This window comes from Salmo salar, chromosome 29, assembly GCF_965601325.2.
Source record: "Salmo salar chromosome 29, fSalSal1, whole genome shotgun sequence".
In the NCBI taxonomy this organism is placed as follows: Eukaryota; Metazoa; Chordata; class Actinopteri; order Salmoniformes; family Salmonidae; genus Salmo; species Salmo salar.
The window spans coordinates 30,287,501-30,312,500 of record NC_138319.1 but is presented as its reverse complement, the minus strand read 5'-3'; the positions used below and the strand labels follow the sequence as shown (position 1 = coordinate 30,312,500).

Here is a 25,000-nt window from a genome sequence, read left to right as displayed (position 1 = left end):
GCTTCTTCTGGAGACTCTGCCGCACGTTTGGCAAGATCTTCACTAACACTAAGGTAAGAAGGTCTACTGGTCTACTGTTGGCCTCGTGCTGGACACAATCTGCACTTTTCGATTCATTTCATTGGTGCTGACTATAGCGAGGTGTCCTCTCTCTTTCAGGTAAAACCCCAGTTCCAGGATATCCTACGGCTCTCTGAAGAGAATGTTGGTAAGTGGAAGACACACACACACACCTTTTGTAAACAATCTGTTTTATTGGGATTAGTAGTACTGGGTGTTTCCCTGCCTCTCCTCATCCTCTGAATATTTCAGAAGTTGAAACGAGCGTGTAATCCCGATACCTCTGCCGTGTGTTTTTGTTTGTGTCTGGTCTTGTGTGCATGCCAACTATTCTCTAAACTTACTGAAGTGGAAATAAGTTACATGGTAGTATGTCTTTCTCTTTCTCCAGTGTTTGTATTCTCTCTCTCCTAGATGCTTTAACGGGGAATGCTGTGCTGACCAAGGCTACAGTTCCAGTCTATGCTACAGGTGTACTGACGTGCTACAGTCAGGTAAACAAGTGGGTTTTTGTGCATAGGGACAGTGATCCGTCTTTCTAATAACTTGGTCATTCCACTTTCATATTTTAGGTAGAAATTGTGGACAAATATCGAATTTATTTTAAAAAAAGCCTGTTATATTAAATGTACGTGCTCTTTAATATAGACCACATGGAAAATTCAATGAATCAGATGTTTCTATATGAAGGGAGATTTGCTAAAATGCTAACAGTGCATTATGACACCTGTGTGAATCCTCTGTTACTTCTAGGAAGATTTGAGCCCACTTAACCACAACATCTCTCCATGTTTCACCATCGTTGTCAAGCCCTAGTTATTTTGTTGCTTTGACCAAGTCGTTTCTGAAGAGGATTGTTCATTTATTTCATGTTATTAATCATTCATTTTAAGGAAGTCCCTCTACCTGTCCTTCATTCTAAGGTCAACCTTGTTGCGTAAACTGAATTCTCGTTTTAATAAGGTGAAACTATTCTTTTCTTTTTTTTAATTCTAAAGAGACATTGAACATCTAATAGTCAAATCATAGTGTAACAGAAGGTGATGTGGTTCTACTCTTTTTGGCCATGTTCTGCTTTGTGGTGGAAAACTGAGTCCAGTCAACACTGTTAGATAGACGGGCCAGAAATGTTTGAACAATAAAATGTATGTGAAGCTTGTGTTCAATATCCACTCCCTGTTTCACACAACAAGTCCCATTCCCCCTGGCTGATTTTAATATGAAATCTTCAATACTGTTTTAACCTTGTGATGTTGGAAAACGTGTTTGTTTATTCAGTTGAACATGTGCTTTTCATGAATGTTACATTTTGTTGAAATAAACTACTAAAAAACCCAACTGTTGACACTCAGCATGTGTGTGTGTGTGTGTGTGTGTGTGTGTGTGTGTTCCACCAGGATGAGGATCGTAAGCTGCTGGTTGGTTTTCTAGAGGACGTCATGACGACCCTGTCTCTCTCCCAAGCCCCCCTGGACAGCCTCAAAGCCTCCTTCATAGAGCTGGGGTAATACACTCCCGGACAGATGGACCGACACAGGCGGACCCGGACACATTGACGGACGGACCCGGACGGACGGACGGACCCGGAGAGACGCACACGGACAGACGCCCACGGACCAACGGACAGACCCACGGACACTGACAGACGGACAGACACACCCGGACAGACGCACAGACCCACGGACACTGACAGACGCACAGACCCACGGACACTGACAGACGGACAGACGCACCCGGACAGACGCACAGACCCACGGACACTGACAGAGGGACAGACACACCCGGACAGACGCACAGACCCACGGACACTGACAGATGGACAGACACACCCGGACAGACGCACAGACCCACGGACACAGACCCACGGACACTGACAGACGGACAGACGCACAGACCCACGGTCACTGACAGACGGACAGACGCACCCGGACAGACGCACAGACCCACGGACACTGACAGAGGGACAGACACACCCGGACAGACGCACAGACCCACGGACACTGACAGAGGGACAGACACACCCGGACAGACGCACAGACCCACGGACACTGACAGATGGACAGACACACCCGGACAGACGCACAGACCCACGGACACAGACCCACGGACACTGACCCACGCCCACGGACACTGACCCACGCCCACGGACACTGGCCCACGGACACTGACCCACGCCCACGGACACTGACCCACGCCCACGGACACTGGCCCACGGACACTGACCCACGCCCATGGACACTGGCCCACGGACACTGACCCACGGACACTGGCCCACGGACACTGACAGACGCCCACGGACACTGACAGACGCCCACGGACACTGACAGACGCCCACGGACACTGACAGACGCCCACGGACACTGACAGACGCCCACGGACACTGACAGACGCCCACGGACACTGACAGACGCCCACGGACACTGACACTGACCAAAGGACACTGACCAAAGGACCGACGCACACGGACCGACGCACTGACCCACACGGACCGACGCACACGGACCGACGCACTGACCCACACGGACCGACGCACTGACCCACACACACGGATACTGACAGATGCCAACGGACACTGGCCCACGGACACCTGCCCACGGACACTGACAGACGCACACAGACCAACGGACACTGACCCACACACACTGACCCACACACACGGACACTGACCCACGGACACTGACCCACGGACACTGACCCACACACACGGACACTGACTCACGGACACTGACCCACACACACAGACAGACAATAGTCAGAGATAATGGGTAATACCTGTGCAATAAGCAATGTATTGTTATTTACTTTGATCTCCCTCTGTCTTTATCTTCTTCCCCTCTCTCTTTCTACCTCTCCCTCACTCTATCCCCTCCTTCCCTATATCTGTCTCCAACCTCTTTCTCTCACTCTCTCTCTCCTGCATCTCTTTCCTTTCTCCCTCTCTTTTCCCCTCCTCTCTCCATCTCTCTCTTCCTCCTCCTCTTTCCTCTCTCTCCCTCTCTCAGAGCTAACCCAGTGTACCATGAATTGTTACTGACGGTACTGTGGTATGGGGTGGTCCATACCTCGGCTCTGGTCCGCTGTACTGCTGCATGCATGTTTGAGGTAAGACACCCTGCCGCAACACACCACACACACGTTAACTCACTGAACAAAGAACTTTATATTCTAGTGGCTGATGTCAGACCATGGGTTCTAAAGGGTTTTCAGTTGTAATATGCAAACAGAACTATACTGGTTTGCCTCCATATGTCTTTCCCCTGCAGCAGCCTCTGCTTGTTATTGCCTGTCCGCTCTATGGCCTGATTTAGATTTGAATCCCTAAACCCTTCCCAGAGCCAGAACCACTTCCTTGTGAACACATAAGAGCTAGGGAAAAGCCTAGCACCGAAATGGAATAAGACCTAGATAAAATACACTCTTGGTGAAGAGATGTAGCATTCTCCCTCTCCACCTTCACTGTCATAGTGGTATAGACACCCCTCTCACCCTTCACTGTCATAGTGGTATAGACACCACCCTTCTCTGTCATAGTGGTATAGACACCACCCTTCTCTGTCATAGTGGTATAGACACCACCCTTCTCTGTCATAGTGGTATAGACACCACCCTTCTCTGTCATAGTGGTATAGACACCCCTCTCCCCCATCTCTGTCATAGTGGTATAGACGCCCCCCTTCACTGTCATAGTGGTATAGACACCCCTCTTCACTGTCATAGTGGTATAGACACCCCCCTTCACTGTCATAGTGGTATAGACACCCCCCTTCACTGTCATAGTGGTATAGACACCCCCCTTCACTGTCATAGTGGTATAGACACCCCCCCTGTCAGGGCCCCCCTCCGTCATAGTGGTATAGACACCACCCTTCTCTGTCATAGTGGTATAGACACCACCCTTCGCTGTCATAGTGGTATAGACACCACCCTTCACTGTCATAGTGGTATAGACACCACCCTTCGCTGTCATAGTGGCATAGACACCACCCTTCACTGTCATAGTGGTATAGACACCACCCTTCGCTGTCATAGTGGTATAGACACCACCATTCGCTGTCATAGTGGTATAGACACCACCCTTCTCTGTCATAGTGGTATAGACACCACCCTTCTCTGTCATAGTGGTATAGACACCACCCTTCTCTGTCATAGTGGTATAGACACCACCCTTCGCTGTCATAGTGGTATAGACACCACCCTTCGCTGTCATAGTGGTATAGACACCACCCTTCGCTGTCATAGTGGTATAGACACCACCCTTCTCTGTCATAGTGGTATAGACGCCATCCTTCTCTGTCATAGTGGTATAGACGCCACCCTTCTCTGTCATAGTGGTATAGACGCGCCACCCTTCTCTGTCATAGTGGTATAGACGCCCCCCCCTTCTCTGTCATAGTGGTATAGACGCCACCCTTCACTGTCATAGTGGTATAGACGCCACCCTTCCCTGTCATAGTGGTATAGACACCACCCTTCGCTGTCATAGTGGTGGAGACGCCCCCCTCCCACCGTCTAGGTGGTGGAGACGCCCCCCTCCCACCGTCTCATAGTGTTTGTGTGTGTGTGCCTACCATGCTGCTACTTATTGTTGTTGTTTATCACTTTCTTTCTGTTTTTCTTTTTTCCCTCCCTCTCTCGGCGTGTTGCCATGAAACTGCTGGCTCTGTCCATGCAACGCCCCTGGGCTGTGACATCACTGTGACCTTTCGGCTGTGTTGTCCAATCAGCTGCTGGTGAAGGGGGTGAATGAGACGCTGGTGGCTCAGAGGGTGGTGCCCGCTCTCATCACTCTCTCCAGCGACCCTGAAATGTAAGTGTCCCCCTGCTGCCTCTTCTGGCCACCTCGACCCTACCTCCACCTCGCAGGAAGAACCCCACATCATCGGGAGATTTTGATTTGTTTAATAGTTGATTTGATTGGGGCAGACAATCAAAGTGCTCAGAATGCGAAATAAATACGACTCAAAGGTAAATAACGTGAACTAAATTGTGTCTCACACTGAGACACTGAGGCATTACAGCATGAATCCAGTACAAAGTTGGTGCTCTCTCTAAAAATGTATATTTTCTTTGCTCTCTGATTGTTTCAAGTCTGTCTGACTCTGGGTAAAAAAAAAAAAACTCTTCTTTGGGATTTCTTCCTGTTGAGGTTGAGGTGCGGTCGATCGGTTCTGTGACGTTCATGTTGACTGTCACTAACACCACGCATCATCAGTGTGCGACATTACCCATCACAAGTTATTGGGTCACCAGCCTGCGTCACTAACCCACAACCCGGTCGTCACTATATAACCGTGCTTGAAAGGACGGAAGTAGGATGCGTTCTAAATATAAAATGTGATTTTAAACACTAACCCAAATTCTTACCTCTAACCTAAACCATTTCATAAACCCAAACCTTAACTATAGACAATTAATACCAAATATCTAATGTACTGAAGATATTGGTGATTTTGTCCTTTCTGGCATAACCGTCTTGTAACTACCCAATCATGTTAATCGCATCATCAGTCTGCAACACTAACTCAACTCGCTCTCTGATTGCCTGCATTTCGAGGCATCCCAGCATGGTCAGCTGTAATGTCTTACCCCCTTTCTTCCTCCTCACCCACTTTTTAGCAGATCGCCCCCCCCCCCCAAGCCTCCAACCCTCAGGTCCTGATTGTCTTCACCTCTCTCTCCCTCCTAACCTCCCCTCTTCCTCTCTCCCTCGTAACCTCTTCCTTCCTCTCTCCCTCGTAACCTCTTCCTTCCTCTCTCCCTCGTAACCTCTTCCTTCCTCTCTTCCTTCCTCTCTCCCTCGTAACCTCTTTCTCCCGCTCTTCCTCTCTCTCTTGGTTGGTGTTGGTCAGTTTTATATTGTTATTGTCAGAGCTGCACCTTGTAGTGTTTATAAAGCAGAGACCTGGCTCTATTGTAACTCCTGTCTGGTTTATAGTTCAGTTAGGATATCTACTATCCCTGCCTTTGGTACCATCATGGAGACGGTCACACACAAAGAGGTACCAACATCAATATTTACAAACAGATATACATGTACATACTACACACATGCATGAACACGTCTGGGTTGTATGTTTGAGAACAGGTGTGTGTGTGTGTGTGTATATGTTTGTGTGTGTGTATACAGTTGAAGCCGGAAGTTTACATACACCTTAGCCAAATATATTTAAACTCAGTTTTTCACAATTCCTGACACCACTTTATTTTAAGAATGTGAAATGTCAGAATAATAGTAGAGAGAGTGATTTTTATTTCTGCTTTTATTTCTTTCATCACATTCCCAGTGGGTCAGAAGTTAACATACAGTCGTGGCCAAAGGTTTTGAGAATGACGCAAATATTAATTTTCACAGTCTGCTGCCTCAGTTTGTATGATGGCAATTTGCATATACTCCAGAATGTTATGAAGAGTGATCAGATTAATTGCAAAGTCCCTCTTTGCCATGCAAATGAATTGAATCCCCCAAAAACATTTCCACTGCATTTCAGCCCTGCCACAAAAGGACCAGTTGACATCATGTCAGTGATTCTCTCGTTAACACAGGTGTGAGTGTTGATGAGGACAAGGCTGGAGATCACCGTCATGCTGATTGAGTTAGAATAACAGACTGGAAGCTTAAAAAGGAGGGTGGTGCTTGGAATCATTGTTCTTCCTCTGTCAACCATGGTTACCTGCAAGGAAACACGTGCCGTCATCATTGCTTTGCACAAAAAGGGCTTCACAGGCAAGGATATTGCTGCCAGTAAGATTGCACCTAAATCAACCATTTATCGGATCATCAAGAACTTCAAGGAGAGCGGTTCAATTGTTGTGAAGAAGGTTTCAGGGAGCCCAAGAAAGTCCAGCAAGCTCCAGGACCATCTCCTAAAGTTGATTCAGCTGCGGGATTGGGGCACCACCAGTACAGAGCTTGCTCAGGAATGGCAGCAGGCAGGTGTGAGGCGAAGGCTTTTGGAGGATGGCCTGGTGTCAAGAAGGGCAGCAAAGAAGCCACTTCTCTCCAAGAAAAACATCAAGGACAGACTGATATTCTGCAAAAGGTACAGGGATTGGACTGCTGAGGACTGGGGTAAAGTCATTTTCTCTGAATCCCCTTTCTGATTGTTTGGGGCATCCGGAAAAAAGCTTGTCCGGAGAAGACAAGGTGAGCGCTACCATCAGTCCTGTGTCATGCCAACAGTAAAGCATCCTGAGACCATTCATGTGTGGGGTTGCTTCTCAGCCAAGGGAGTGGGCTCACTCACAATTTTGCCTAAGAACACAGCCATGAATAAAGAATGGTACCAACACATTCTCTGAGAGCAACTTCTCCCAACCATCCAGGAACAGTTTGGTGATGAACTATACCTTTTCCAGCATGATGGAGCACCTTGCCATAAGGCAAAAGTGATAACTAAGTGGCTCGGGGAACAAAACATCGATATTTTGGGTCCATGGCGAGAACTCCCCAGACCTTAATCCCATTGAGAACTTGTGGTCAATCCTTAAGAGGCGGGTGGACAAACAAAACCCCACAAATTCTGACAAACTCCAAGCATTGATTATGCAAGAATGGGCTGCCATCAGTCAGGATGTGGCCCAGAAGTTAATTGACAGCATGCCAGGGCGGATTGCAGAGGTCTTGAAAAAGAAGGGTCAACACTGCAAATATTGACTCTTTGCATCAACTACATGTAATTGTCAATAAAAGCCTTTGACACTTATGAAATGTTTGTAATTATACGTCAGTATTCCATAGTAACATCTGACAAAAATATCTAAAGACATTGAAGCAGCAGACTTTGTGAAGATTAATATTTGTGTCATTCTCAAAACCTTTGGCCACGACTATACTTGCAATTAGTATTTGGTAGCATTGCCTTTAAATTGTTTAACTTGGGTCAAATGTTTCGGGTAGCCTTCCACAAGCTTCCCTCAATAAGTTGGGTGAATTTTGGCCCGTTCCTCCTAACAGAGCTGGTGTAACTGAGTCAGGTTTTGTAGGCCTCCTTGCTCGTACATGCTTTTTCAGTTCTGCCCACAAATATTCAATAGGATTGAGGTCAGGGCTTTGAGATGGCCACTCCAATACCTTGACTTTGTTTTCCTTAAGCCATTTTGCCACAACTTTGGAAGTATGCTTGGGGTCATTGTCCATTTGGAAGACCCATTTGCGACCAAGCTTTAACTTCCTGACTGATGTCTTGAGATGTTGCTTCAATGTATACACATAATTTCCCTGCCTCATGATGACATCTATTTTGTGAAGTGCACCAGTCCCTGCTGCAGCAAAGAACCCCCACAACATGATGCTGCCACCCCCGTGCTTCACGGTTGGGATGGTGTTCTTCGGCTTGCAAGCATTTCCCTTTTTCCTCCAAACATAACGATGGTCATTTTGGCCAAACAGTTCTATTTTTGTTTCATCAGACCAGAGGACATTTCTCCAAAAAGTACGATCTTTGTTCCCATGTGTAGTTGCAAACCGTACTCTGGCATTTTTATGGCTGTTTTGGAGCAGTGGCTTCTTCCTTGCTGAGCGGCCTTTCAGGATACGTCGTTATAGGACTCATTTTACTGTGGATATAGAGACTAAAAAAGTACCTGTTTCCTCCAGCATCTTCACAAGGTCCTTTGCTGCTGTTTTGGGATTGATTTGCACTTTTCGCACCAATGTACGTTCATCTCTAGTAGACAGAACGCGTCTCCTTCCTGAGCGGTAAGGTGGGTGCGTGGCCCCATGGTGTTTATACTTGCGTACTATTGTTTGTACAGATGAACGTGGTACCTTCAGGCATTTGGAAATGGCTTCCAAGGATGAACCAGACTTGTGGAGGTCTACAATTTTTTTTTTCCTGAGGTCTTGGCTGATTTCTTTTGATTTTCCCATTATGTCAAGCAAAGATGCACTGAGTTTGAAGGTAGTCCTTGAAATGCATCCACAGGTACACCTCCAGTTGACTCAAATGATGTCAATTAGCCTATCAGAAGCTTCTAAAGCCATGACATCATTTTCTTGAATTTTCAAAGTTGTTTAAAGGCACAGTCAAGTTAGTGTATGTAAACTTCTGACCCACTGGAATTGTGATATAGTGAATTATAAGTGAAATAATCTGTCTGTAAACAATTGTTTGAAAAATGAATTGTCATGCACAAAGTAGATGTCCTAACCGACTTGCCAAAACTATAGTTTGTTAACAATACATTTGTGGAGTGGTTGAAAACCGAGTTTTAATGACTCCAACCTAAGTGTATGTAAACTTCCCACTTCTAGTGTGTGTGTGTGTCCCCCCCCGTCATATATATATATATATATATATATATATATATATATATATATATATATATATATATATGACTTTGGGTGTGTGTGTGTATGTCCCAGCTGTTGGAGCGTGTGAAGATGCAGCTAGCGTCGTTCCTGGAGGACCCACAGTACCAGGACCAACACTCTCTACACATGGAGATCATCAGGACCTTTGGCCGGGTCGGACCCAACACTGAGACACGCTTCAGAGACGAGTGTCAGTACTGTCACACGCTAATGCAAAGGCACACACAAAAAAAGGGGCTCATACACACACACACACACACACACACACACACACACACACACACACACACACAGAGTAATAGTGTGTTTTTCATCTTTCAGTTGTGCTCCCCCACCTCCACAAGCTGGCGTTGGATAACAACGCCCAGGCTACAGAGAGGAAGAGGATGGACATCGCTACTCAGCTGTTTGAGGCCTACAGCGCTCTCTCATGCTGCTGTGTCCTTCACCTTCTGTACCACCAACGTGTGTGTGTGCGTGTGTGTGTGTCCTGCTACGGTGTGTTCAAAACTTAGCTCACCCTTTATTCATCGTTGAGGCAAACAGCTACATGTACCAAGTTGAGTAACTTTTAATGTAACTTTTTTAGAGCAGTGTCTCAGATTCTGTCTTCAGAATAACGCGACCTAGGTCAAGACTAGGTTGCTGTGGTCAAGACTAGGTTGCTGTAGTCAGACTAGGTTGCTGTAGTCAGACTAGGTTGCTGTAGTCAGACTGGGTTGCTGTAGTCAGACTAGGTTGCTGTAGTCGGTGGGTCCTATGGGACAGGGGGTTAAAAGTTCACTATTTGTGGTTCTGGGCTTAACTTGCCCTGTTTTGTTAGAGATATATATATACTGAATTAATTTTCTATTATAGCTGTATGTTTGTGTGCCTTCAAACTTTTTTAGCTGATGTCAATCATTTTATCTATACTAAAAGGTCTTTGGTCTTTGGCATCAGCTTTGATCTTTGTGTGTGTGTGGTTGCCTATCCCGTTGGTGAGTGGAAAAAGGAAAATAAACTCTCTCCATTTTGGCACTGTAAGCTGATTACAGGGTTGACTGAGCAGAGGGAGGGAGGGAGTTAGAGACAGACTACAGCCCACAGAGAGAAGGAGCGCGAGGGAGAGAGAGAGACCACAGCCCGCCTTAGAGAGAGAGAGGGAGAAGCCAGGAGAGAAAATGAGAGAGGGAGAGCTGCCTCCAAGCCTTTGGTCAGAGTTCCCAGCATAGGGCTCAGTGCGTGGGCATGCATGCACGTCCTTCCCTGAATGTGTTCCCAAAATGGTGTGGTTCCACAAGGGCATATTTCACAGCTCAGAGACCTCCCTAACCTCCTCTTTGGTGACCTTCATACACCCACACCCACCCACCCACCCACCACATACCCACCACCTGGTGACCTTCATACACCCATCCACCCACCACATACCCACCACCTGGTGACCTTCATACACCCACACCCACCCACCACCACATACCCACCCAGCTGGCTGAGGCTTGGTACTGTGTGATTATAGCAGGCTATACTGGGGTCTCATGTAGCTTTGGTCACAGTGGCTAAACCCCTGACAGATCGCTCACTATCAGAGCCTGGGGATGTGACGTCATCAGCGTGCGACGAGCCAGTGGAAGTACTGTGGCCCTCTGGGTAATGTAGTCATGTACCATCCTCACTAATCTTACCTACTTGTGTTAGTGTTTGGTTGTCAAGTGTTCGCTGTTGTTAAACTCTGTGTACTGTAAGTGTTCAGTTGGCCAGTAGGTTTTGTAAAACTCTGTGTTGGTGTCTGGTTGTCCAATATTAGTGTAGTTAAACTCTGTGTTAGTCTTCAGTTGTCCAGTAAAACATTTACATTTTAGCAGACGCTCTTATCCAGAGCGACTTACAGTAGTGAATGCATACATTTCATAGATTTTTTTTTTTTCTTCCATACTGGCCCCCCGTGGGAATCGGACACACAACCCTGGCGTTGCAAACACCATGTGTTGCAAACACCATGCTCTACCAACTGAGCTACAGGGAAGGCATTTATTTAAACTCTGTTAGTGTTTGGTTGTCCAATATGTGTTGTTAAACCCCTGTGTTAGTATTTAGATGTCTGGTAAGTTTTGTTCAACTGTGTTAGTGTTTGGTTGTCCTCTCCTTGACTTCTTGTTCCAGTCATCTCAGAGGAGCTTGTGGTGAATCACTTCCTGCCTGGCCTGAGGTGTCTGAGGACGGACATGGAACAGCTATCTCCTGAACACGAGGTACACACTCACACTCACATTGACCATACAGTAGCTCTTCCAAACTGCATCAACTGACCTGTTTCCCATGCCAGCTAAAGACCAGCTGATTCCCTGTCCCAGACCACTCACCACACAGCGTGATGTCTCCAGGAGGGAGACTCACCAGGCATACTTTCCACAGCACAGCAATCTGGCATATTTTCCACTGTGTGTCTTGTTGCAGGTGATCCTGAGCTCCATGATCAAGGAGGGGGAAACAAAGGTAGAGAACAGAGGGATCGGACAGGCTGAAGGGTGAGTACTAACACGCACCATTAAAACAGCATGTGTCTGTGTGCTATGTCAGAGCATTCAAAACACACACACACTTTCCTAGCCTGCTGGTTTTGATCCCAAACATGAGTCTTTTTATACATTTTGGGGGGTAATTTAGCAGAGGCTCTTATCCAAAGCGACTTACTGTAGTGAGTGCATACATTTGTATATGTTTTCCGTACTGGTCCCCCCCTGGCGAATCAAACCCACCATCCTGGCGCTGCAAGCGCCTTGCTCTACCAACTGAGCTACGCGGGACTTGCCGGGTCACATGACCCTCTAGAAGCCTGGCTTCAGAAAACAGGTAGAGAAACCGTGGCTTTAGATACAGATCAGTGGTGAGGGAGGAGGGCAGAAAGACTTCAAAGAGCATTGGGACTCAACCGTAGTGTGGGTGAGAGGAGTTTAGGGTGGATTACAGGAAAGAGCATTGGGACCCAGCCGTAGTGTGGGTGAGAGGAGGGGAGTTTAGGGAGGAGTACAGGAAAGAGCATTGGGACCCAGCTGTAGTGTGGGTGAGAGGAGTTTAGGGTGGAGTACAGGAAAGAGCATTGGGACTCAGCCGTAGTGTGGGTGAGAGGAGGAGTACAGGAAAGAGCATTGGGACCCAGCCGTAGTGTGGGTGAGAGGAGGGGAGTTTAGGGAGGAGTACAGGAAAGAGCATTGGGGCCCAGCCGTAGTGTGGGTGAGAGGAATTTAGGGTGGAGTACAGGAAAGAGCATTGGGACCCAGCCGTAGTGTGGGTGAGAGGAGTTTAGGGTGGAGTACAGGAAAGAGCATTGGGACCCAGCCGTAGTGTGGGTGAGAGGAGGGGAGTTTAGGGTGGAGTACAGGAAAGAGCATTGGGACCCAGCCGTAGTGTGGGTGAGAGGAGGAGTACAGGAAAGAGCATTGGGACCCAGCCGTAGTGTGGGTGAGAGGAGGAGTACAGGAAAGAGCATTGGGACTTAGCCATAGTGTGGGTGAGAGGAGGGGAGTTTAGGGAGGAGTACAGGAAAGAGCATTGGGACTCAGCCGTAGTGTGGGTGAGAGGAGGAGTACAGGAAAGAGCATTGGGACTCAGCCGTAGTGTGGGTGAGGGGAGTTTAGGGTGGAGTACAGGAAAGAGCATTGGGACTCAGCTGTAGTGTGGGTGAGAGGAGGGGAGTTTAGGGAGGAGTACAGGAAAGAGCATTGGGACCCAACCGTAGTGTGGGTGAGAGGAGGGGAGTTTAGGGAGGAGTACAGGAAAGAGCATTGGGACCCAACCGTAGTGTGGGTGAGAGGAGAGGAGGGGAGTTTAGGGAGGAGTACAGGAAAGAGCATTGGGACCCAACCGTAGTGTGGGTGAGAGGAGGGGAGTTTAGGGAGGAGTACAGGAAAGAGCATTGGTACTCAACCGTAGTGTGGGTGAGAGGAGGAGTACAGGAAAGAGCATTGGGACCCAGCCGTAGTGTGGGTGAGAGGAGGAGTACAGGAAAGAGCATTGGGACCCAGCCGTAGTGTGGGTGAGGGGAGGAGGGATGTGTATCCGTGCGTCATCAACATTGGAACTCTGAGGCTGTAGCCTAGCAACACACACACACAATAGTTTTCTGCCTTTGTTGTTTTTGGGCTGTTTTTCTCTTCATGTTCAATTATAACTTTAAAATGTCTGTCATGTTTTTAGAATCAGTCATCATCATGTCATAATGCACAGTGTCAGAGACCACAGTTATAACTAGAATCTCTGTCATCATAATGCAGTGTCAGAGACAACAGTTATAACTTTAGAATCTCTGTCATCATAATGCAGTGTCAGAGACAACAGTTATAACTTTAGAATCTCTGTCATCATAATGCAGTGTCAGAGACAACAGTTATAACTTTAGAATCTCTGTCATCATAATGCAGTGTCAGAGACAACAGTTATAACTTTAGAATCTCTGTCATCATAATGCAGTGTCAGAGACAACAGTTATAACTTTAGAATCTCTGTCATCATAATGCAGTGTCAGAGACAACAGTTATAACTTTAGAATCTCTGTCATCATAATGCAGTGTCAGAGACAACAGTTATAACTTTAGAATCTCTGTCATCATAATGCAGTGTCAGAGACAACAGTTATAACTTTAGAATCTCTGTCATCATAATGCAGTGTCAGAGACAACAGTTATAACTTTAGAATCTCTGTCATCATAATGCAGTGTCAGAGACAACAGTTATAACTTTAGAATCTCTGTCATCATAATGCAGTGTCAGAGACAACAGTAATAACTTTAGAATCTCTGTCATTGTAATGCACTGTGTTAAAGACAACAGTGATGTCTGATGATAGGATCCAGCCCTGATATGGGCCATTTTTATCACATCTCTCAACAAGCATGTTACTTCTAAGCCGCTCAACTCCAGCATTTTACTGTGTTTCATAACATTCATTTCAGTATTGACCATATGTCGTTGTGATGTTGTTACTGTGTCTATCTGCTGTTGTTCAACCCCAGTTAGGCAGAGGGGGGAAAAAGAGGAACTCTCTTAACTGTCAGTCAGTAGACAACAGAAGGAAGTGTTACTGTTAACACTTAAGCAACTGCTTTTACCAGTCTAGCTATATGGACACAAGGTCAAGGCAAAGAAATGAGAATTTTATAATCAGACAGTTAACAGCAGCACCGATCTGAATTGGATGTTTATGGAGACAAAGAATATTGAGATTATAGACAAAACATTCTAGATGAATGATAGGTACACTGAATGGTTTTTACAAGCTATATAATAATTTCCCATTCTACAGGCTATATACTGTAATCTACAGTCAGCTCCAAATATATTGTTTTGGCTCTGTACTCTGAAGTGATAGAATGACTATGAGGTTGAAGTGCAGACTAGCAGCTTTAATTCGAGGGTATTTTCATCCATATCGGGTGAATCATTTAGAAATTACAGCACTTATTGTACATAGTCCCCACCATTTTAGGGGTCCAAAAGTATTGGGACAAATTCACTTGTGTATGAAAGTAGCCAAAAGTTAAGTATTTGTTTCCATATTCCTTCTAGAGTGCAATGATTACATCAAGCTTGTATCTCTACAAACGTGTTGGATGCATTTGCTGTTTGTTTTGGTTGCGTTTCAGGTGATTTTGCACCCAATAGAAATGAATGGTAAATAATGTATTGTCATTTTGGAGTCACTTTCATTCTAAATAAGAATGAAATATGCATCTTAACACTTTTACATTCATGTGGATGCTACCATGATTACGGATAGTCCTGAATGAATCGTGAATAATGAGTGAGAAAGTTAGACCCACAAATATCATACCCCCAAGACATGCTGACCTCCCCTGTTATTGTAATGGTGAGAGGTTAGCATGTCTTGGGGGTGTGATATACAATGCTAACCTCCCCTGTTATTGTAATGGTGAGAGGTTAGCATGTCTTAGGGGTGTGATATACAATGCTAACCTCCCCTGTTATTGTAATGGTGAGAGGTTAGCATGTCTTGGGGGTGTGATATACAATGCTAACTTCCCCTGTTATTGTAATGGTGAGAGGTTAGCATGTCTTGGCGGTAGAATATTTGTGCGTCTAACTTTCTCATACAAAACATTAGGAACACTTGCTCTTTCCATGACAGACTGACCAGATGAATCCAGATGAAAGCTGTGATCCCTTATTGATGTCAATTGTTAAATCCACTTCAATCAGTGTAGATGAAGGGGACGAGACAGGTTAAATATGGATTTTTAAGCCTTGAGACATTTGAGACATGGATTGTGTATGAGTGCCATTAAGAGGGTGAATGGGCTAGACAAGAGAACTGCTACGCTGCTGGGATTTTTAAGCTCAACAGTTTCCCGTGTGTATCAAGAATGGTCCACCACCCAAAGGACATCCAGCCAACTTGACACAACTGTGGGAAGCATTGGAGTCAACATGGGCCAGCATCCCTGTGGAACGCTTTCGACATCTTGTAGAGTCCATGCCCCGACGAATTGAGGCAGTTCTGAGAGCAAAAAAGAGGGGGGGTCCTCAATATTAGGAAGATGTTCTTAATGTTTGGTATACGCCGTGTATAATCTATCCCATTGTGCAGTGTATATAATCTAAACTCAGCAACTCAACAAAAACGTCCCTTTATCAGGACCCTGTCTTTCAAAGATAATTCGTAAAAATCCAAACAACTTTACAGATCTTCATTGTAAAGGGTTTAAACACTGTTTCCCATGCTTGTTCAATGAACCATAAACAATTAATGAACATGCACCTGTGAAACGGTCGTTAAGACACTAACAGCTTACAGACAGTAGGCAATTAAGGTCACGGTTATGAAATCTTAGAACACTAAAGAGGCCTTTCTACTGACTCTGAAAAACACCAAAAGAAAGATGCCCAGGGTCCCTGCTCATCTGCATGAACGTGCTTTAGGCATGCTACAAGGAGGCATGAGGACTGCAGATGTGGCCAGGACAATAAATTGCAATGTCCATACTGTGAGACGCCAAAGACAGCACTACAGGGAGACAGGAGAGACAGCTGATCGTCCTCGGGGGGGCAGACCACGTGTAACAACACCTGCACAGGATCGGTACATCTGAACATCACACCTGTGGGACAGGATGGCAACAACAACTGCCCGAGTTACACCAGGAACGCTCAATCCCTCCATCAGTGCTCAAACTGCCCACAATAGGCTGAGAGAGGCTGGACTGAGGGCTTGTAGGCATGTTGGGGGGGTAAAAATCTAAGTAACAGTCAGTATCTGGTGTGGCCACCAGCTGCATTAAGTACTGCAGTGCATCTCCTCCTCATGGAGTGCACCAGATTTGCCAGTTCTTGTTGTGAGATGTTACCCCACTCTTCCACCAAGGCACCTGCAAGTTCCCGGGACATTTCTGGGGGGAATGGCCCTAGCCCTCACCCTCCGACCCAACAGGTCCCAGACGTGCTCAATGGGATTGAGATCCGGGCTCTTTGCTGGCCATGGCAGAACACTGACATTCCTGTCTTGCAGGAATTCACGCAAAGAATGAGCAGTATGGTTGGTGGCATTGTCATGCTGGAGGGTCATGTCAGGATGAGCCTGCAGGAAGGGTACCACATGAGGGAGGAGGATGTCCTCCCTGTAACGTACAGCGTTGAGATTGCCTGCAATGACAACAAGCTAAGTCCGATGATGCTGTGACATACCATCCCAGAGCATGACGGACCCTCCACCTCCAAATCGATTCCACTCCAGAGTACAGGTCTCAGTGTAACGCTCATTCCTTCGACGATAAACGCGAATCCGACCATCACCCCTGGTGAGACAAAACCATGACTCTTCAGTGAAGAGCACTTTTTGCCAGTCCTGTCTGGTCCAGCGACAGTGGGTTTGTGCCCATAGGCAACGTTGTTGTCGGTGATGTCTGGTGAAGACCTGCCTTACAACAGGCCTACAAGCCCTGTCCAGACTCTCTCAGCCTACTGCGTACAGTCTGAGCACTAATGGAGGGATCGTGCATTCCTGGTGTAACTCAGGTGTTGCCATCCTGTACCTGTCCCGCAGGTGCGTCATTCTGATGTACCGATCCTGTTCAGGTTTTGTTACACATGGTCTGCCACTGCGAGGACGATCAGCTGTCCGTCCTGTCTCCCTATAGTGCTGTCTTAGGCGTCTCACAGTATGGACATCGCAATTTATTGCCCTGGCCACATCTGCAGTCCTCATGCCTCCTTGTAGCATGCCTAAGGCATGTTCACGCAGATGAGCAGGGACCCTGGGCATCTTTCTTTTGGTGTTTTTCAGAGTCAGTAGAAAGGCCTCTTTAGTGTCCTAAGTTTTCATAACTGTGACCTTAATTGCCTACCGTTTGTAAACTGTTAGTGTCTTAACGGCCGTTCCACAGGTGCAAGTTCATTAATTGTTTATGGTTCATTGAACAAGCATGGGAAACAGTGTTTAAACCCTTTACGATGAAGATCTGTGACGTTATTTGGATTTTTACGAATTATCTTTGAAAGACAGGGTCCTGAAAGAGGGACATTTTCTTTTTTGCTGCCTTTATAATCTATATCCCAGTGTGCACTATGTAATATAATCTCTATCCCAGTGTGCACTATATAATATAATCTCTATCCCAGTGTGCACTATATAATATAATCTCTATCCCAGTGTGCGCTATATAATATAATCTCTATCCCAGTGTGCGCTATATAATATAATCTCTATCCCAGTGTACATGGTATCATCAATATAACCATATACTGTATCTGTATATATGTGGACCAATGATGATGCTATGTTTAACCGCTAATACATATTTACGTGTGTTCAAACTGTGTATGTTTCTGTTCCTGTAGATCTGTGTCCATCGCTGTCAGTCTGGTTGGGGAAGACGCCAAGACCAAGTTCCTGAGTAAGATGGGTCAGCTGACCACGTCCGGTGCCATGCTGGCCAACGTTTTCCAGAGAAAGAAGTGATCCTTCTTCCACCGCCGAACCGCCTAGCAGCAAGCGCACTACATATCCCATGAGCCTCCATTGTCTGGAGCCCAGGCTCCAGTGATGGGCCAGATCAGGGTCTCTGCTCGAACACCTGAATGCATCCTTCACTCCTCCCTAACTGGACAGGGGACAGCACTGAGCCCTAGGAGGAAAGGAAGGAAGGGTGCCCTTTTTTACACATTTTATCAGGTCCAGGTTGTATGTCAATAGTCTGAAGTGGCTTCCTCTCCTCGTCTCAAGGAGAGGAATTCATTATTATATTATTGAGATACAGCCACTAAGATTTGGCCAACTGGGTTTGTTTTAGAATTTTTACAGGTGCCATGTTGGCACCAAAAGCTTTCTGAACGTTCCAGTCCAGTTAGAATTTTAGTGCCGTTCTTTGTCAGAATGTGATTGTTCCGGAACCTTTGTGTCAACATGGAGAGGAGTAGCTAACGAACTGACGTCTGTATGTTCATGGCTTTGGGGAATTGCCTACTTGAAGTCAAAATCGTCTGCCTTTATTTCATCACGTCTCTCGTTGTTTTGATATTTTATAAATGATTTAAGACTTAATTCCTCCAAAGAAATCTGCACTTCACTTTTTTATTACTTTCTCTTTATTCTGTTTTGATTTCAGAGTCTTATTATATTTCTGTTGGAAATGTGAAGCCAAAGAGAAGATTACTGTCTTCCTTAATCAATCTCTGTCTCTCTGTCTCTCTCTCTCTGTCTCTCTCTGTCTCTCTCTGTCTCGCTCTGTCTCGCTCTCTCTCTGTCTCTGTCTCGTTCTCCCTCTCTCTGTCTCGTTCTCCCTCTCTCTGTCTCGTTCTCCCTCTCTCTGTCTCGTTCTCCCTCTCTCTGTCTCGTTCTCCCTCTCTCTGTCTCGTTCTCCCTCTCTCTGTCTCGTTCTCCCTCTCTCTGTCTCGTTCTCCCTCTCTCTGTCTCGTTCTCCCTCTCTCTGTCTCGTTCTCTCTGTCTCGTTCTCTCTGTCTCGTTCTCTCTGTCTCGTTCTCTCTGTCTCGTTCTCTCTGTCTCGTTCTCTCTGTCTCGTTCTCTCTGTCTCGTTCTCTCTGTCTCGTTCTCTCTGTCTCGTTCTCCCTCTCTCTGTCTCGTTCTCTCTCTCTCTGTCTCGTTCTCCCTCTCTCTGTCTCGTTCTCTCTCTCTCTGTCTCGTTCTCTCTCTCTGTCTCGTTCTCTCTCTCTCTGTCTCGTTCTCTCTCTCTCTGTCTCGTTCTCTCTGTCTCGTTCTCTCTGTCTCGTTCTCTCTGTCTCGTTCTCTCTGTCTCGTTCTCTCTCTCTCTCTGTCTCGTTCTCTCTGTCTCTGTCTCGTTCTCTCTGTCTCTGTCTCGTTCTCTCTCTCTCTGTCTCGTTCTCTCTCTCTCGATCTCTCTCTCGTTCTCTCTCTCTCTGTCTCGTTCTCTCTCTCTCTGTCTCGTTCTCTCTCTCTCGATCTCTCTCTCGTTCTCTCTCTCTCTGTCTCGTTCTCTCTGTCTCGTTCTCTCTCTTTCTCGTTCTCTCTGTCTCTCTCTCTCTCTCTCTCTCTGTCTCTCTGTCTCTCTCTCTCTCTCTGTCTCGCTCTCTCTCTGTCTCGTTCTCCCTCTCTCTCTGTCTCGTTCTCCCTCTCTCTCTGTCTCGTTCTCCCTCTCTCTCTGTCTCGTTCTCCCTCTCTCTCTGTCTCGTTCTCCCTCTCTCTCTGTCTCGTTCTCCCTCTCTCTCTGTCTCGTTCTCCCTCTCTCTGTCTCGTTCTCCCTCTCTCTGTCTCGTTCTCTCTGTCTCGTTCTCTCTGTCTCGTTCTCTCTCTCTCTGTCTCCCTCTCTCTGTCTCGTTCTCTCTGTCTCGTTCTCTCTGTCTCGTTCTCTCTGTCTCGTTCTCCCTCTCGCTCTCGTTCTCCCTCTCTCTCTCGCTCTTCTCTCTGTCTCGTTCTCGCTCTCTCTCTCTGTCTCGTTCTCGCTCTCTCTCTCTGTCTCGTTCTCGTTCTCTCTGTCTCGTTCTCCCTCTCTCTGTCTCGTTCTCTCTGTCTCGTTCTCTCTGTCTCGTTCTCTCTGTCTCGTTCTCTCTCTCTCTCTCGTTCTCCCTCTCTCTGTCTCGTTCTCTCTCTCTCTGTCTCGTTCTCTCTCTCTCTGTCTCGTTCTCTCTCTCTCTGTCTCGTTCTCTGTCTCGCTCTCTCTCTCTCTCGTTCTCTCTCTGTCTCGTTCTGTCTCGTTCTGTCTCGTTCTCTCTCTCTCTCTCTCTGTCTCTCTGTCTCTCTGTCTCGTTCTCTCTCTCTCTGTCTCTGTCTCTGTCTCGTTCTCCCTCTCTCTGTCTCGTTCTCCCTCTCTCTGTCTCGTTCTCTCTGTCTCTGTCTCGTTCTCTCTCTCTCTGTCTCGTTCTCTCTCTCTCGATCTCTCTCTCGTTCTCTCTCTCTCTGTCTCGTTCTCTCTGTCTCGTTCTCTCTCTTTCTCGTTCTCTCTCTCTCTCTCTCTGTCTCTCTGTCTCTCTGTCTCGCTCTCTCTCTCTCTCTGTCTCGTTCTCCCTCTCTCTCTGTCTCGTTCTCCCTCTCTCTCTGTCTCGTTCTCCCTCTCTCTCTGTCTCGTTCTCCCTCTCTCTCTGTCTCGTTCTCCCTCTCTCTCTGTCTCGTTCTCCCCTCTCTCTGTCTCGTTCTCCCTCTCTCTGTCTCGTTCTCGTTCTCTCTGTCTCGTTCTCGTTCTCTCTGTCTCGTTCTCCCTCTCTCTGTCTCGTTCTCTCTGTCTCGTTCTCTCTGTCTCGTTCTCCCTCTCTCTCTCTCGTTCTCTCTCTCTGTCTCGTTCTCTCTCTCTCTGTCTCGTTCTCTCTCTCTCTGTCTCGTTCTCTCTCTCTCTGTCTCGTTCTCTGTCTCGCTCTCTCTCTCTCTCGTTCTCTCTCTGTCTCGTTCTGTCTCGTTCTGTCTCGTTCTCTCTCTCTCTCTCTCTGTCTCTCTGTCTCTCTGTCTCGTTCTCTCTCTCTCTGTCTCTGTCTCGTTCTCCCTCTCTCTGTCTCGTTCTCCCTCTCTCTGTCTCGTTCTCTCTCTCTCTGTCTCGTTCTCTCTGTCTCGTTCTCCCTGTCTCTGTCTCGTTCTCCCTGTCTCTGTCTCGTTCTCCCTCTCTCTGTCTCGTTCTCCCTCTCTCTGTCTCGTTCTCCCTCTCTCTGTCTCGTTCTCCCTCTCTCTGTCTCGTTCTTCCTCTCTCTGTCTCGTTCTCCCTCTCTCTGTCTCGTTCTCCCTCTCTCTGTCTCGTTCTCCCTCTCTCTGTCTCGTTCTCTCTGTCTCGTTCTCTCTGTCTCGTTCTCTCTGTCTCGTTCTCTCTGTCTCGTTCTCCCTCTCTCTGTCTCGTTCTCTCTCTCTCTGTCTCGTTCTCCCTCTCTCTGTCTCGTTCTCTCTCTCTCTGTCTCGTTCTCTCTCTCTCTGTCTCGTTCTCTCTCTCTCTGTCTCGTTCTCTCTCTCTCTGTCTCGTTCTCTCTCTCTCTCTGTCTCGTTCTCTCTCTCTCTCTGTCTCGTTCTCTCTCTCTCTCTGTCTCGTTCTCTCTGTCTCGTTCTCTGTCTCGTTCTCTCTGTCTCGTTCTCTGTCTCGTTCTCTCTGTCTCGTTCTCTCTCTCTCTCTGTCTCGTTCTCTCTCTCTCTGTCTCGTTCTCTCTGTCTCGTTCTCTGTCTCGTTCTCTCTGTCTCGTTCTCTCTGTCTCTGTCTCGTTCTCTCTGTCTCGTTCTCTCTGTCTCGTTCTCTCTGTCTCGTTCTCTCTGTCTCTGTCTCGTTCTCTCTGTCTCTGTCTCGTTCTCTCTCTCTCTGTCTCGTTCTCTCTCTCTCGATCTCTCTCTCTGTCTCGCTCTCTGTCTCGTTCTCTCTCTCTCTGTCTCGTTCTCTCTGTCTCGTTCTCTCTCTCTCTCTGTCTCGCTCTCTCTCTCTCTCTCTGTCTCGTTCTCCCTCTCTCTCTGTCTCGTTCTCCCTCTCTCTCTGTCTCGTTCTCCCTCTCTCTGTCTCGTTCTCCCTCTCTCTGTCTCGTTCTCTCTGTCTCGTTCTCTCTGTCTCGTTCTCTCTCTCTCTGTCTCCCTCTCTCTGTCTCGTTCTCTCTGTCTCGTTCTCTCTGTCTCGTTCTCTCTGTCTCGTTCTCTCTGTCTCGTTCTCCCTCTCTCTCTCGTTCTCTCTCTCTCGTTCTCGCTCTCTCTCTCTGTCTCGTTCTCGCTCTCTCTCTCTGTCTCGTTCTCGTTCTCTCTGTCTCGTTCTCCCTCTCTCTGTCTCGTTCTCTCTGTCTCGTTCTCTCTGTCTCGTTCTCTCTGTCTCGTTCTCCCTCTCTCTCTCTCGTTCTCTCTCTCTCTGTCTCGTTCTCTCTCTCTCTGTCTCGTTCTCTCTCTCTCTGTCTCGTTCTCTCTCTCTCTGTCTCGTTCTCTGTCTCGCTCTCTCTCTCTCTCGTTCTCTCTCTGTCTCGTTCTGTCTCGTTCTGTCTCGTTCTCTCTCTCTCTCTCTCTCTGTCTCTCTGTCTCGTTCTCTCTCTCTCTGTCTCTGTCTCGTTCTCCCTCTCTCTGTCTCGTTCTCCCTCTCTCTGTCTCGTTCTCTCTCTCTCTCTCTCTGTCTCTGTCTCGTTCTCTCTGTCTCGTTCTCCCTGTCTCTGTCTCGTTCTCTCTGTCTCGTTCTCCCTGTCTCTGTCTCGTTCTCTCTGTCTCGTTCTCTCTGTCTCGTTCTCTCTGTCTCGTTCTCTCTGTCTCGTTCTCTCTGTCTCGTTCTCTCTGTCTCGTTCTCTCTGTCTCGTTCTCTCTGTCTCGTTCTCTCTGTCTCGTTCTCTCTGTCTCGTTCTCTCTGTCTCGTTCTCCCTCTCTCTGTCTCGTTCTCTCTCTCTCTGTCTCGTTCTCTCTCTCTCTGTCTCTTTCTCTCTCTCTGTCTCTCTCTCTCTGTCTCTGTCTCTCTCTCTCTGTCTCGTTCTCCCTGTCTCTGTCTCGTTCTCTCTGTCTCGTTCTCTCTGTCTCGTTCTCCCTCTCTCTGTCTCGTTCTCTCTGTCTCCCTCTCTCTGTCTCGTTCTCCCTCTCTCTGTCTCGTTCTCTCTGTCTCGTTCTCTCTGTCTCGTTCTCCCTCTCTCTGTCTCGTTCTCTCTGTCTCGTTCTCCCTCTCTCTGTCTCGTTCTCTCTGTCTCGTTCTCCCTCTCTCTGTCTCGTTCTCGCTCTCTCTGTCTCGTTCTCTCTCTCTCTGTCTCGCTCTCTCTCTCTGTCTTTCTCTCTCTGTCTCGTTCTCCCTCTCTCTGTCTCGTTCTCTCTCTCTCTCTCTCTGTCTCTCTGTCTCGTTCTCTCTCTCTCTGTCTCTGTCTCTGTCTCGTTCTCCCTCTCTCTGTCTCGTTCTCCCTCTCTCTGTCTCGTTCTCTCTCTCTCTCTGTCTCTGTCTCGTTCTCTCTGTCTCGTTCTCCCTGTCTCTGTCTCGTTCTCTCTGTCTCGTTCTCTCTGTCTCGTTCTCTCTGTCTCGTTCTCTCTGTCTCGTTCTCTCTGTCTCGTTCTCTCTGTCTCGTTCTCTCTGTCTCGTTCTCTCTGTCTCGTTCTCTCTCTCTCTGTCTCGCTCTCTCTCTCTCTCTCTCTGTCTCGCTCTCTCTGTCTCGCTCTCTCTGTCTGTCTCTCTCTCTCTGTCTGTCTCTCTCTCTCTGTCTCGTTCTCTCTCTCTCTGTCTCGTTCTCTCTTTCTCTGTCTCGTTCTCCCTCTCTCGTTCTCCCTCTCTCTGTCTCGTTCTCTCTGTCTCGTTCTCCCTCTCTCTGTCTCGTTCTCCCTCTCTCTGTCTCGTTCTCCCTCTCTCTGTCTCGTTCTCTGTCTCGCTCTCTCTCTCTCTCTGTCTGTCTCTCTCTCTCTGTCTGTCTCTCTCTCTCTGTCTCTCTCTCTCTGTCTGTCTCTCTCTCTCTGTCTCGTTCTCTCTCTCTCTGTCTCGTTCTCTCTTTCTCTGTCTCGTTCTCCCTCTCTCGTTCTCCCTCTCTCTGTCTCGTTCTCCCTGTCTCGTTCTCTCTGTCTCGTTCTCTCTGTCTCGTTCTCTCTGTCTCGTTCTCTCTGTCTCGTTCTCTCTGTCTCGTTCTCTCTGTCTCGTTCTCTCTGTCTCGTTCTCTCTGTCTCGTTCTCTCTGTCTCGTTCTCTCTGTCTCGTTCTCTCTGTCTCGTTCTCTCTGTCTCGTTCTCTCTGTCTCGTTCTCTCTGTCTCGTTCTCTCTGTCTCGTTCTCTCTGTCTCGTTCTCTCTGTCTCGTTCTCTCTGTCTCGTTCTCTCTGTCTCGTTCTCTCTGTCTCTCTCTCTCTGTCTCGTTCTCTCTCTCTCTGTCTCGTTCTCTCTCTCTCTGTCTCGTTCTCTCTCTCTCTGTCTCGTGCTCTCTCTCTCTGTCTCGCTCTCTCTCTCTGTCTCGCTCTCTCTCTCTGTCTCGCTCTCTCTCTCTGTCTCGCTCTCTCTCTCTGTCTCGCTCTCTCTCTCTGTCTCGCTCTCTCTCTCTGTCTCGCTCTCTCTCTCTGTCTCGCTCTCTCTGTCTCGCTCTCTCTCTCTGTCTCGTTCTCTCTCTCTCTGTCTCGTTCTCTCTCTCTGTCTCTGTCTCTGTCTCGCTCTCTCTCTCTCTGTCTCTGTCTCTGTCTCGCTCTCTCTGTCTCGTTCTGTCTCGTTCTGTCTCTCTCTGTCTCGTTCTGTCTCTCTCTGTCTCTCTCTGTCTCTCTCTGTCTCGTTCTCTCTGTCTCGT

General features: G+C 47.5%; 1 protein-coding gene across 3 annotated transcripts in view; it reads left to right on the top strand.

Annotated features, from left to right (window-relative positions):
- The window catches only part of LOC106592044 (RAB11-binding protein RELCH homolog), an 88,377-nt gene extending 69,462 nt beyond the window's left edge, over positions 1-18,915 (top strand). For all 3 annotated transcript variants that reach the window (XM_082970795.1, XM_082970794.1, XM_045710910.2), the window contains 12 exons: positions 1-53; positions 160-208; positions 475-554; positions 1,458-1,564; positions 3,063-3,162; positions 4,785-4,867; positions 5,996-6,059; positions 9,425-9,563; positions 9,695-9,811; positions 11,519-11,607; positions 11,813-11,883; positions 18,206-18,915. The exon at positions 1-53 is cut by the window's left edge and continues 71 nt beyond it. In XM_082970795.1, the coding sequence (XP_082826921.1) occupies positions 1-53; positions 160-208; positions 475-554; positions 1,458-1,564; positions 3,063-3,162; positions 4,785-4,867; positions 5,996-6,059; positions 9,425-9,563; positions 9,695-9,811; positions 11,519-11,607; positions 11,813-11,883; positions 18,206-18,326 (1,073 nt within the window). In that variant the 3' untranslated portion in view covers positions 18,327-18,915. The remainder of the gene's footprint in view (positions 54-159; positions 209-474; positions 555-1,457; positions 1,565-3,062; positions 3,163-4,784; positions 4,868-5,995; positions 6,060-9,424; positions 9,564-9,694; positions 9,812-11,518; positions 11,608-11,812; positions 11,884-18,205) is intronic.
- The last annotated feature ends 6,085 nt before the right edge of the window (positions 18,916-25,000 follow it).